The sequence below is a fragment of the Onthophagus taurus genome, chromosome 11, assembly GCF_036711975.1.
Source record: "Onthophagus taurus isolate NC chromosome 11, IU_Otau_3.0, whole genome shotgun sequence".
Lineage (NCBI taxonomy): Eukaryota > Metazoa > Arthropoda > Insecta > Coleoptera > Scarabaeidae > Onthophagus > Onthophagus taurus.
Window position 1 is genome coordinate 9,718,649 of NC_091976.1, and position 13,276 is coordinate 9,731,924.

The window sequence follows — 13,276 nt, forward strand, 5'->3', positions numbered from 1 at the left end:
ACGGTAACAGTTACTTCGGATCTCGCGGAGTAACGAGTACTCGTGTAACGAATTGTTACTTTTTTTACATCACTACTCCTCACAAGGACTGGTACTCGATGATGGAGGATCACTTACCAAACCAGTAATTTTTCTTTTTTTTTTAAGAGTGCCAAATTTTAACCATTGATCCATGTTTAAAAAAACAAGTTACAATAATTAGAAAAGTAAGTAGAGCACTCTTCACTTTGAGAGCAAACTGGGAACTGATTCAAAAGAATATTACGATAATAAAAATACAGAGACAGTTCGGGGACCCTTGCTAACACACCAGGATAAATACTGTAATAATTGTTCATCCACCGCTTAGGCTACCCATTGTTAGATGGCGGCGCAAGTAGTTTTTCAAATTATAATTTTATGGTAATGTTTCAAAATTTAAATAAAGTAGGTTTTAAGTTATTGTCGTTTTGCGTAATAAAAATACTCGGCATCATTCAGAAAACAATTACTTATTTTGATTTGTCATAATTAAATGTTATTTGGATGGAAATGCCATTTATTACAACAGCTTTTTATCTTTTCTCTTTACTTAGTCCGCCATTACAACTTCTTTTACGCGTACCCCTTGAGACCATTTCACGTACCCCTGGGGGTACGCGTACCACAGGTTGAGAAACGCTGATTTAAAAATTTTAAACTAATATTTATAATCTAAAAGTTAAAAGTTAATACATTTCAGGAAAATATTTTTCCATCTCTGGTACAGAAAAGAACCCTCGCGAGGTTTTCTGACAAGGTTCATTTATTATTTCAAGTATGTCATTTTTGGGATACCACATAATATCTTTGTAGTTAGGCATTTCCAGTCTTTTATTCCGCTCCGTGCCATAGTAGACACTTTATATTCATTTTTTCTTTCATTCTTTTCAACCACTTTTCCTAAAAATGAGATTTCCTAGTTATTAGTTGACCATTTATTATTATTATTACATTTACTAAATTACCTGGGTAATAATGATCATCGTAACGGATTATTACAAAATCATTGGGAGATATGTCCTTCAAAAATTCATGTTTCTCATTACCATCGCCATCAGATTTAGCCTCGTACTGTTGATTCCAACCATCTCCTTCTCCTTCGGATTGAATATTCATTTTAACCGAGGACTCCGAAGAGGATTCATCGTTTTCTGTGCTAGGCTTAATCTTTTTTCTGGACTTGAACTTGTTTTCTTTTTCTATTTTTGCTAGTTCTCTTTTTCTCTTGCGTTCTTCTTTTTCTTGTTCCTTCCTTTGTTTCTCCAATTCTTTTCTTTGATGATAGTCTCGCCACTGATCGGACGTTGCTACCGATGGTATCTTTTCTTTAATTTTTCTTACAGTTTTCTTAGTAATTGGTTTTGGCCAAAAGAGTGCTCCTTTAAATGGAGATGGAATATCTTTTGAGGTACTGGGAATAGAGTTATTTGTTTTATTCGACATGTCAATTGCTGGTCTAGGCTCACTCTTTTCTATTTCAACGGATAACTGACGTATTGGTTGGTTTGGTGGGGTCAACTGAACAAACTGATGACGATAATCGGTATCGTCATTATTTATTTCTTCCAAATAACTAGCGTCATTTTGTCCGTCTTCAAGATGGCGAGAAGATTCATTGTTACCAGTTGCCATGGTATGATCTTCAACTTCTTCAGATAACAGCCTCCAAAAATTAAATAACGCAGTATCCTCTACGTTACCTTCCCAAATGTCACCAGATTCTTCAAACCTAGTTATTTTTTCGGGTCCTATTTTATATTCAAAAAAAGTTTACTTCTTTCTTTGTCGTCTGATAAATTTTTTGTTGTTCATTTACACTCTGTGGACGGTCTCTATTCTTAAAGAATTTATCATACGGAATACCATTCTGGTCAAAGGGGAATAAGCCGCATGTTTTAAATCCGTTTTTAATCATGCTAGGTGTTATTGCCTGATGAATCACTTTTTTAAGTAGAGGACCAAAATTTTCTTTTTTTATTTTACCACCATCATTATCAATTTTATACTGTTGAACACCAGTTTTCCAACTATTTTTTAAGGGGTGGAAAACTGACACATCCATCGGTTGAAGAATGTGAGTTGAATTTGGGAAAAGTGCTATAAGTTCTATCTTTTTTTCCACACATAAGTCACTTAATTCCAATGTCAGATGAGAAATCTACGAATAATGCGACTGGAAATTCAGCGTTATTTTCTATAAGCCAGGGATAAAAACAGTTCGCGATGTATTCAAAAAATGTTTGACCAGTCATCCACCCGGATTCTGATTTGCCCACTCACCATCCGGTGGACATTAAACTAGATACTGATGCCGGTATTCTCTCGTAACTGAACATGATCATAGGTGGTAGAATAGAACCGTTAGCACAAACTGTTATAAGAGTAGTTAAACACTCTTTATCGTCGTTGCTAATAAAATTGTAAGCTAGTTTTTCACCTTTTCGCATTAAACATTTAATACCTTTAGGAGCCATGAAAAACGCCGTTTCATCCAGGTTAAATATTCTACTTGGATCTTTAAGGACGTCTTCAATATTTTTCGCTTTAAAGTGGTCAGTAACTTCATTAAACCAATTACGGATTTTTTGTTCTGTAACTTCAGAACGGGCTTTAGTCAGATTTTGAGTCAGTCGTTCTGAAATAATAGGATGCCGACGCAAAAAGCATTTATACCATTTTCTGCCTGGTCGGTTTTTGGTAAATTTATTAAGCCTATTTAATTTTTTTAATAACATTTGAACTGAATCCAAAAGTTGGAGTCTAGTTACAGTAAACCCGGCATCGGCAACTGAACATATCCACTTTACCAAAGTTTCCTCTTCGTCCTTTGTAAGTGTTGTTTCGGGGCCCATTCGGCAATCTAGCTCATACTTTCCTTCTAGTTTGTATTTAATTGTAGTTCGAGGAACGTTAAAGTTTTTACTGGCAGCATTTACTGATGAACCACGCTTTACTGCCGCAATGGCATTTTGTAAATCTTCCAGAGAATATAATTTTAATTTTTTGTGTTGTCGCGGCATTATTCTAAGAGAAAAAGATTGAAATAAGCGAAAAAATCGAAATGAGGTACAATTTTATTTATTTTTAATAATTTATTGCGTCTGATGTTCCTGAAGTTGACATGTCACATGTTCTTATAGTTGACAGGTATGTCAATTATTGGACCCGTCTGTCCTATATAAGTCATTTGAACATATGTTGTCTTATACCATTCACCAACTAGTTTTACCTTGAAAATATAAAACGTTCGCGAAAATGGTATTGGTCCTTTAGTTGACACCACTGTCAAGTATGTTCTAATAGTTGACAACCCTCCTATTCTAATCTCAAACATGATTTTAGTTTATAATGTTAATAAAAACATGTATGTATATGCCTTATAATTGTTACTATACAGTAGGTAATATAGAAACAAACACAATAACATTGAAATAAATAATTTTTGCGTGTTACTTACCTTAAACAAAACGCTAAATATCAGGAGATGTTCAATGAAGGTACTTACACTCGGAACTAATTTCGCGCCAATAGTTTCTATCGTGACCGATACTGCCAAATTTTTTTTTTTGCATGGGAGTACATACTTTAGAGATTAAAATAAGGCCGCATACATCAACCTATCATAAATACCATTCTTAATATCACGTTAACAAAACAAATTGTCAACTATTCGATCCCTGTCAACAATTGGGACACTCACCTTATAAGTTTTTTATATGTGTTGAAATTGGTCAGAATATGCAGTAATATTCCGGAAATATGAAATATATTATGCGGTTAAAACAAAAAAGAACGCATATGTGTTACATAAATACTACTTTTAATGTTGCATTGTAACAAATAGTATATAAATATAATATATAAAGATTACAAAACAGCATAAAAAGATATTATTTACAACGACAATAGCTATAAATATGAAACAGTAAAGTTTCTGGATTTTCCAATTTGTTCCATGGTATATTTAATTGGGCCATGGCGTTGCATAAATCGAAAAAAAAAAAAACTCATTTCCAGCGATTTGTTGTTGGTTGAATTTGCTACCTGATCTTTTTTTCGATTCTTGGTGGAGAGTTGTTGATAAATGCTGATCAATTTGATATTTTTAATTACACGCCACCTTAAAAATCAACGACTTCTAGAAAAAAAAACCTTCAAATTTTAATTTATATGTACTTGTTTGGAACAGGTGTTGCAAAAACCAACTTTCCCGTCAGTCACTAGGTGATTAGATATTTTTATCCACTTCCTAAGCAATTCGGCCTTAGAAGAACCCACTTTCGGCATTATGATTTATTGTTTTTTTAACACACTAACTTAACGTATAAATCACTTGAACACTTGTGTGGCTTGAAATGATTTAGAGGTTATGTTACGAAAATCGGCTGGGAACGACACAATTAAAGTTATGTTGTAAAGCAGACCACTGTCGCACTTTTAATTCTCTGTCTACTATTAGATACCGCCAGTATCAAATTAACTGCTGTTATATTGAAATGTGGACAAAATATGCGCTCATATGAAATTACATGCGATTATATCGAACTATATGGATAACTAAATTTATATGCGATAAAAATGCAAAATATGAAGTTATATGCAAAACATGCAAAAGCATATAAATCCAGTCTCTAATAATAATAATATATGTCTTTATTCGTATACTAAAAGAAACTTTAATTCCACTGTTTTGCAACTTAAATTCTTGATGTAACGTCCTAAATAATTCACCATACCTAGAAATCTATGTGAATCTTGTTTGTTTTTAGGCTCCGGCATATCAGTAATTGCTTTTATTTTAGATAGGTCTGGTTTGAGCCCTTCGTTGCTTAGAACATGTCCATAGAACTTGACTTCACTTTTGCATAAATTCAATTTTGATTTGTTAAGTTTAACATTTCTTGTTCTTAATTGTGTAAACAAGTTCTTCACATTCTGGTCGCTCATAGCTTCTCCCATAGTGTCCCCTCGTCCATCTAAACCTTCTAAACCATTCAGAATTTCTTGCATTTATATCGAAAATAATTCTGGCGCTGGGGCAATTCCAAATGGTAATCGTAGCCACCGATATCTACCATATGGTGTCCAGAATGTCGTCAGTTTGCTACTTTTCTCTGTCATTTTATTTATTCAAAAATAAATAAAATAAATAAATGTCAGATGCCAAAATCCTTTTGTTGTAACGACCGTAGAAAATACCTTTGCTTTACCTAATTCCGGTAGTATTTCATCTAATGTATTGAACTGATAGTGCGGCCTTTTTAACGCTTTGTTCAAGGGTATTGGGTCTAGACATACACGAAAACTGTTCGATTTTTTTATTAATAACAAGTTGCTAACCCATTCCGTGTAGGGATGGACCGAAGCGGGTTTTGGCCGAATAACCGAATACCGAATATTCGGCCTATAATTTGGCCGGAGCACCGAATACTCTGCCGAATATTTTTTAATTTTTTTTAAATTGTAAGTTAAAATTTTTACCACAATGAATGAATTGCAAGAAACAAGCTTTTTTGATTTAGGAATAATGCTTTAAATTAGGTATTTACTAGTTTCATGCTAAATTAATAACACAGTACAACAGCCATTCTGGGGGGTGAAAAATTTTAAGTCAGGCTGAAAGTACTAGGTCAATATAGTAAAACCTCCAAAGGGTTTGACGTTCTCAGGCCAAACTTTTTTTTTATGACCTTTTATATTTCTTACCTTATCTTGATGTTTGTTTGCTTAGTTTTTCAGTTATAACTCAAGAATCATTGATGATTTCTCATTTCATTCTTCAGCAAAGACTAAGGCTTAGCTCAGGGTTAAATAAATAAATTTCATTAATATATCCATGTAAAAAATTAAGTTGGACTAATTTTATCGACTGAAATCTTCAAAAAATTGTCAAATATCGAAAATAAAAAAAAAATTCCCTTTGAAAAATAACGTCTTTACTCGAGAGTTCTACGAATTGTAACTAGAAAAGAGTATTCTAATATAAGTATATAGTAATATAGTAGTGCTATATTAGAGAGAGTACAATATTTCTTTGGGATATAAAAATAATAACTATAACAAATACGAATAAATAAAAAAAATACATATATAAAACAAATATAAGGAACAATGTTTATGTGTTCATAAACAAAGGCTTAGACTCTAGAGTCTAAGCCTTTTCGATGGTGATTGTTCTGGGCTAGTGTCATCGCTGTCATCAGTTTCTATGCCACACATGATGTCAACTTGTGACTCCATTGCTGACCCTACTGTAACTTCTGAAAATTCTTCATCAGGATAATCCATGTCTTCGAAGACATGTCTACTCCACCAGCAAATTTCCGCAAGTATTGCACTCGGCGACTGTTTTCCTCTGTATCTGTGATTTGTTTTTTTATTAAAATGAGTTTGAAAAAAAATCTCATAGATATTACCTAATTTCAAATGGCATAGCAACTTGATGGTAGTGTTCGCCTTGTTCATCAGATTCAGTGGCCAATTGTCTGCTGAAGTAGTCGAGATGATGATGTAAATAGTGCATTTCAAGGACATGTGGACGCCAATTTTCGAGAACGATGTTAACATCCTTACAACAGAAACATTGTAGTTACTAGAACGATGCTTTCCCAACAAGCCTTCTATTACTTCTTTAATTGCGTTCCAAGCATCCAATTCAGCCTCAATCAAAATATTGTTGAATGCGTCACTTTTAATAAGCTTTCGTATATCTGGACCATTTAGTACACCTGATGGAAAAAATTAATTTATTGCGATAGAAAATCATGAGTAATATGTTTGGAAAAGTTGGAATTTTCCACAAAATTGAACAAATGAATGTTATTATAACTACCTTCTTTAATTTTACTTTCGCTGAGTCTCGGGTAAATTAATTTCAAGCACAAGAAAACTGTATCTCGTTTGGCGACAGTTTTGATGAAATTCTTAACAATTCCAAGTTTAATGTGCAGCGGAGGCAGCAATATCTTCTCTTTCGGCACCAGAGGTTCACGAACAATATTCGCCATTTCTAAGCTGCTGTGCTCTCCATGTTTCCATTCGTGGCATGCATATTGGACTCCGGTAAATCTTGTGTCCCAATCGCACAAAAAGCACATATATTTTATATAACCGCTTCGAAGACCGCAAAGCAATGCTACAACTTTTAAATCGCAGCATATGCGCCACATATGTTTAGTGTAGTTAACCATTTTTAAAATATGTTGTAGTGCATCATATGTTTCTTTCGTTTCTGTACTATACGCGATTGGAACAGAAGGTTTTTCATTGGTCTTATGCAGCAAAACCGCTTTTAAGCTGAGTTTTGAACTGTCAATAAATAATCTCCAGTCATCTGCTTCATATTTTATTTCCATTACGTCCATCAATTTTCCTACATCCGAGCAATATGCAGAAGTTTTTTCATCATTCACGACAAATAAACTTTGGAGTGTTGACTGACGACTTCGATAAGCTGTGACTTTCGTACCGGGTGCCAAAAGATTGTTTGATTTCAAAAACGAAGCCAGCTGTTCTGATTTATGCTGTGTTAATTCCAATTTAGCAACGATGGAATCAAGCTGATTTTGATTTATTAAAATAGGCTGATTGGATACAGATGGTTCGGGATCATATGGGAGATCATCACTTGAATCATATGTTGGTGTAAAAGTCGGAGTAGTCACAGAAGATAGATCTGGGCTGAAACATTTTGGCACAGGAATGTAGCCCGAATGAGGCAATGGTCTTTGGGCACTTGCAACACCAACGCAATTATACGATTTTCTTGCCGTTTTTCTTAATGCGGCTCCTTTATTGGCACATGCGTAGCAATTCAATGGATTGTGACCGTCGCCCGGATTAGTCCAAATTATTGGAATACCGAATGGCATCGATTCACGTCTTCTATTTTTCCAATCCATTAGACGATTGTAACAAGTTTTACACACTATATTTGGAACCCAATTTTTGTTTACAATAACATTTTGGTGGAAGTACATCTCGTATGTTTGAACAAAATATGCACTGAAATTTCCCTTTTGTTCATGTTTTGGTACATATTTACCGCAGCAATAGCAAAAGCTATTTATATCTGGCTTGCACACTTCCATTTTTCGCGTTAAATTGAATGTTTATGTCCATGTAAAATGATCAAGGACACTAGAATCTAACAGGACTGCTACATCCATTGTTGTGACAACCTGCCCACGCCCTGTTATCTGTCATTACGGGGCGTGGCTATTTGCCACGCCCTTATCTGTCATTACGGGGCGTGCCTATTCGCCACGCCTTGTTAACTGTCATTGAGGGGCGTGGCAAATGGTGTGACGTAGTTTGCGGCAGGGCTTGTTGGGAAAACATCGTTCTAGCAATTACAATGTTTCTGTTGCAAGGATGTTAACATCGTTCTCGAAAATTGACGTCCACATGTCCTTGAAAATTCACTATTTACATCATCATCTGGACTACTTCAGCAGACAATTGGCCACTGAATCTGATGAACAAGGCGAACGCTACCATCAAGTTGCTATGTCATTTGAAATTAGGTAATATCTGTGAGATTTTTTTTCAAACTCATTTTAATAAAAAAACAAATCACAGATACAGAGGAAAACAGTCGCCGAGTGCAATACTTGCGGAAATTTGCTGGTGGAGTAGACATGTCTTCGAAGACATGGATTATCCTGATGAAGAATTTCCAGAAGTTATTGCAGTAGGGTCAGCAATGGAGTCACAAGTTGACATTATGTGTGGCATAGAAACTAATGACAGCGATGATTGCGATAGCAATGACACTAGCCCAGAACAATCACCATCGAAAAGGCTTAGACTCTAGAGCAGGGGTCGGCAAGTAGTTTTCAGTGGGGTCCGGATTCGGTGTAAAATTTTTTATGGAGGTCCAGATAAAAACTAATAATTAAAAGGTACTGTTTTTTATTTTGTTTTCAAGTCGAGTTAGTTTCCAAAAAAAGGGTAAACCAAGTAAAACAAGTAATTCTCAGTTAATATTGTAATATATTCAATGTGAGAAATTACAACGACGGTCTTGGGCCAGTTTTTTAAAGTTCGGTGTACGAGGGGTACACAAATGCGAAGTATGTCTTCGAGGTGGTCGTTTCATTTTCGAGAACGACGATTCGCATATATATGTCGAACCAAACATAGTGGCAAGATTGATAGCTATTTTCTTACAATTTTCATATTTTTCTGAAACATGTTTACCCCAAAATTCTTCAGTGGATACAGTTTTATACATTTGCAAAGAAATATCTTCTTGCAAGTCGATTATCTCCACTTGAAGTGAAGACTTTGAAACGCTGAACAACTTAGCAGCCACATCAGTCCATTCTGCCGATGCATCAACCTGATAAGCAAATTTTAGGAATTGAGACAGCTTTTCAATTTCTGCAAAGTCTTGAAATCTTGTAGCAAATTCGTCCCTTAGATCGGACAGAAATCTTACAAACACTGCAACGTCTTCTTCAGAGTTCTCTTTTTTATACTCAAGAATTGTTGGGAAATGAATAAATTCGTGCCTTGCAATATCTTTTTCAAAAATATCTAGCTTACGACAAAAAGCAGACACGCTTTGTATCAGATCAAATATTAATTTCCCATTCCCTTGTAACTCTATGTTGAGCGCATTTAAGTATTTCAGAATATCCTTCAGAAAAGCCACAGTTAGCATATTGCGCTGGTTTGTTATGAACTCTAAGTGCTTCTTTGCTCCCTGCGTATCCAAGGTTTGCAAGAAGGAGGTTACTTCTTCCTTTATTAGCCAGAAACGTTCAACAACTTGACCTTTAGTTAACCAACGAACATTGTTGTGTTGTAATAAGTCAGAATACACTGCATCACATTCTGAAAGAAACTTCTTGAACTTTCGGTGTTGAAGAGAAGAATGAGATCTCATAAAATTAATTAACTGCACCAAGCTGTCCATTACTTTTTTCAGTGTAGCACTGAGTTTTCCACAAAGGGCAGTCTGATGTATTATACACTGATACGATATTAAACCTGGATTCTTATCCCTGATTTTCTTTACTACACCTTTTTCTTTGCCAATCATCGCTGGAGCACCGTCAGTTGACAGCGACACTATTTTATCATAACGAATGTTGGAATTATTAATGAATTTGTCAATAGCTTTGAATAAATCTTCTCCTCGAGTGTTACCTTTCAAAGGCAATATTGCGAGCAATTCTTCTCTGAATATCTTATTTTCAACATCGAAAAATCTCACGAAAATAGATATTTGTTCATCATCAACAACATCACATGATTCGTCAAGTGCAATGGCGTAGCATGGTGCCTTTTCCAAGAGTTCAAGCAGAGAACTTTTAATATCAGTAGCTAAAATTTCCATTCTTCTTGTATTACTTCTTGCCGACATTGGAATACTTTGAATTGCAGCGACTACACCCTTTTTTTCTCCAAAAAGTGCCGAGGCTACTTCCAACATACATTCTTTCATTATTTCTGAATCTGAAAATGGTTTCTGGTGTTTATTAAGTGTCCAACACACACGTAACGCTGCTTCTGCCGATTTTTCTTGCTCACTCATGCAGCGAACAAGCAATTTCGTGCTATAGGACGTGAGATATTCCTGTAATTTAAATTTTATCGTGATAAGTTTACAAAGCAGTTATACATATCACATTTATACATTATTTAATAGAATTATATTACCAGTAGTTTTTCTTTACGAGCCTCACTGCCAAGAGGAAAGTTTTTGTGGAATTGCTGATGGGTTGTTTCATAGTGTCGCTTTAAATTGCCACTTTTAATAACAGCGACAGTTTTATTACATATTAAGGCTAGGTACATAGTCTCGACAAAGTCGCGGCGACAATGTCGTGTCGCTGTCGCTAGTAATTGAAACTGTCCGCGACACGACATTGTCGAACAAATTCGTCATGTAGTGCAGTTTGTTGGCAATTCAAAGATGGATTTCGTTGATGATGCTTGTGTAGCATTACTAGCTGTCAGACATTTAAGAAAGAAAAGAAGACAGAGGAGATATTCTGTTCATCCAATAAATAGAAATAGATTTACTAACGGACAGTTTCACACGTTACATATAACATTACGCGAGAATGAAGATAAGTTCTTTGCTTATTACCGTATGACACCTAGTACATTTGATACATTATGCAATAATGTTAAAAATACGGTCTCAAAGAAAAATTGGAATATTATGCAAAGAATAACTGTTCAAGAAAGGGTAGCAATAACACTCAGGTAAGTAATAACGAAAGCATTTATTAAATATTATTATAAATGTGTGTACATATCATATATATCGGAATCCATTGTCGACGACGCAGCTGGACTAGGAGATTCAAAATTTTGTGATGAATGGCCTGTAGATTCACAATTAAAGGGTATAATTGAATGTCGGTTAATTTGAGGTGTTGATGGTCCGACATTTATTGCATGAGAAAGTTGACCGACATTTAACCCCGTTGTAGCTTGCTGCATTATTTGCATAAATTGCATTTTCACCCAGTTTTTTGTTTGAAGAGACAACGTCTTCATATCGTTTAAAAACGACAGAAGAAACATTCTATCACTATCGTTTTCAATGTCATTAGATTTAGCCTTTTTGGATTGTAAAATGTTTAGTAGTTCTTCTTCAAAATTGCTTTTGCGCTTCTTTTTATGAGTTCCAGATGTAGATGGAGTTTCACTGAGGTTATTATTATTTCCGTTATCGTCTAGTTGTACCGAAACATTAGTAGCTGTTTCACGATTTTCAGAATTGGGCAAGAGAAACAAAAGCTTGTTAAAATATTCGTACGTTTTTCTGTTTGTTGCCGAGTCTCCGCTTTTCTGAAATTTCTGAAGTCTTAACTCTCGATTAAAGCTGTCTCTTACAGACTTCCATTTTTTCTGCATGGTTTTTCCTAAAATAATATGATTTTAAAAGTTTTATAATAATATGCTCCTACGTTTTAGATTCTTAGCAACGGGCAATTCCTTCAGATCATTGGCATTTGAGTATCGTGTTGGTGTATCAACTGTGTCCAATATTATTCGAGAAACATGTTGTGCTGTATGGAATACTATGGTGAACGAGTTTTTAGCGGAACCCACAGAAGAACAGTGGAAAAAAATTTCAGACGATTTCTTCCGGAATAGCAATTTTCCAAATTGTATTGGAGCCCTCGATGGTAAACATATCAGAATTGTTAAACCACCACATAGTGCTTCTTTATACTACAATTATAAACATTTTTTCTCTATTGTGTTACTTGGTTTGGTAGATAGCAATTACTGCTTTACGGCCATTGATGTAGGTGCATATGGAAAAAGTGGAGATAGTAATGTATTCAAAAATTCTTCGTTGTTTAAGAGAATACAAAGCAACACGTTAAACATTCCGGAAGATAACATTATACTCCAAACAAAAATAAAAACACCAATGGTGATTGTAGCAGATGATGCCTTCGGTTGTAGTAAACATGTTTTAAGAGGTTATAGCAGAAAAAATTTGAGCGTCAGAAAGAGAATATTCAATTACCGACTTTCGAGAGCAAGGCGTTATGTTGAATGTGCCTTTGGAATCCTTGCTAATAAGTGGAGAATTTTCCATACTGCAATAAATTTAGATCCCGACTTTGTTACAGATGTTGTTAAGGCAGCTTGTATACTACATAATTTTGTAATAAGAAAAGATAATCATGGGTCGCACAACAATGACGAGGTACAAGATTTTCAATTCGATAATATTGAGCCTATTGCGACTGGAGGTGGTTCAAATATTGCATTAGCTACGAGGGAAAAATTTGCCGACTATTTTGTGTCCTCTGTAGGTGCACTTTCTTGGCAATATGATTACATTTAAATTATTTCATGAAATAAAGTACATTATTACACTTTAACTTACCTCTTTCGTTTTTTTCTTTATTATTTAACTTAGCCCAATCTAAATACATTATTTCTCCGATTTCTTCCCATAACCTAATTTTTAAGTCACGATTATGGTAGTCGTTATTTGCTAAATTATATAGAGCTGGACGCTCTTCAATAGCATCAATAAATTTTTCGATGTCAAACATTATTGTCAAGTATTGTTAACAAACAAACGTATTCGTTCTACAACGATTAACTTATATTAATATAAGCTGAATGTAACTCGAGTTGAGCGCCCTCTACAACTTAAAACAAAAATATAAACATGCGGAATAGCGAATTTTTCAACTTTTTTTAATATCAGCGACACTGACGCGATAGCATGAACACAAATTTTACGGCACTATTTACGTTACACTAG

The 13,276-nt window shown here is 34.7% G+C and overlaps 3 protein-coding genes across 5 annotated transcripts in view; 1 reads left to right on the forward strand and 2 right to left on the reverse strand.

Annotated features, from left to right (window-relative positions):
• The window catches only part of LOC139431941 (uncharacterized), a 29,730-nt gene extending 16,842 nt beyond the window's left edge, over nt 1–12,888 (forward strand). For 2 of the 3 annotated variants that reach the window (XR_011641972.1, XR_011641973.1), the window contains one exon: nt 11,959–12,888. Coding sequence is in view for 1 of the 3 variants with exons in the window: in XM_071200244.1 (XP_071056345.1) it covers nt 10,946–11,241; nt 11,959–12,847 (1,185 nt within the window). In the remaining 2 variants the exon portion in view is untranslated. Of the gene's footprint in view, nt 1–10,457; nt 11,242–11,958 lie in introns of those variants that run through there. The other variant, XM_071200244.1, reaches the window with a different exon arrangement.
• On the reverse strand, nt 2,298–3,041 carry LOC139432072 (uncharacterized). The gene has a single exon (XM_071200409.1). It carries the CDS (start codon nt 3,039–3,041, stop codon nt 2,298–2,300), a length of 744 nt encoding a protein of 247 aa, XP_071056510.1.
• On the reverse strand, nt 9,020–10,564 carry LOC111422968 (general transcription factor II-I repeat domain-containing protein 2-like). Its single transcript, XM_023056223.2, has one exon. The coding sequence runs from the start codon at nt 10,562–10,564 to the stop codon at nt 9,020–9,022; it is 1,545 nt and encodes a 514-aa protein (XP_022911991.2).
• Nucleotides 12,889–13,276: the final 388 nt, after the last annotated feature.

Excerpts from the sequence above, each read along its gene's own strand:
- LOC139432072 (XM_071200409.1), bottom strand. The coding sequence starts at position 3,041 with ATGCCGCGACAACACAAAAAATTAAAATTATATTCTCTGGAAGATTTA.
- LOC111422968 (XM_023056223.2), bottom strand. The coding sequence starts at position 10,564 with ATGAGTGAGCAAGAAAAATCGGCAGAAGCAGCGTTACGTGTGTGTTGG.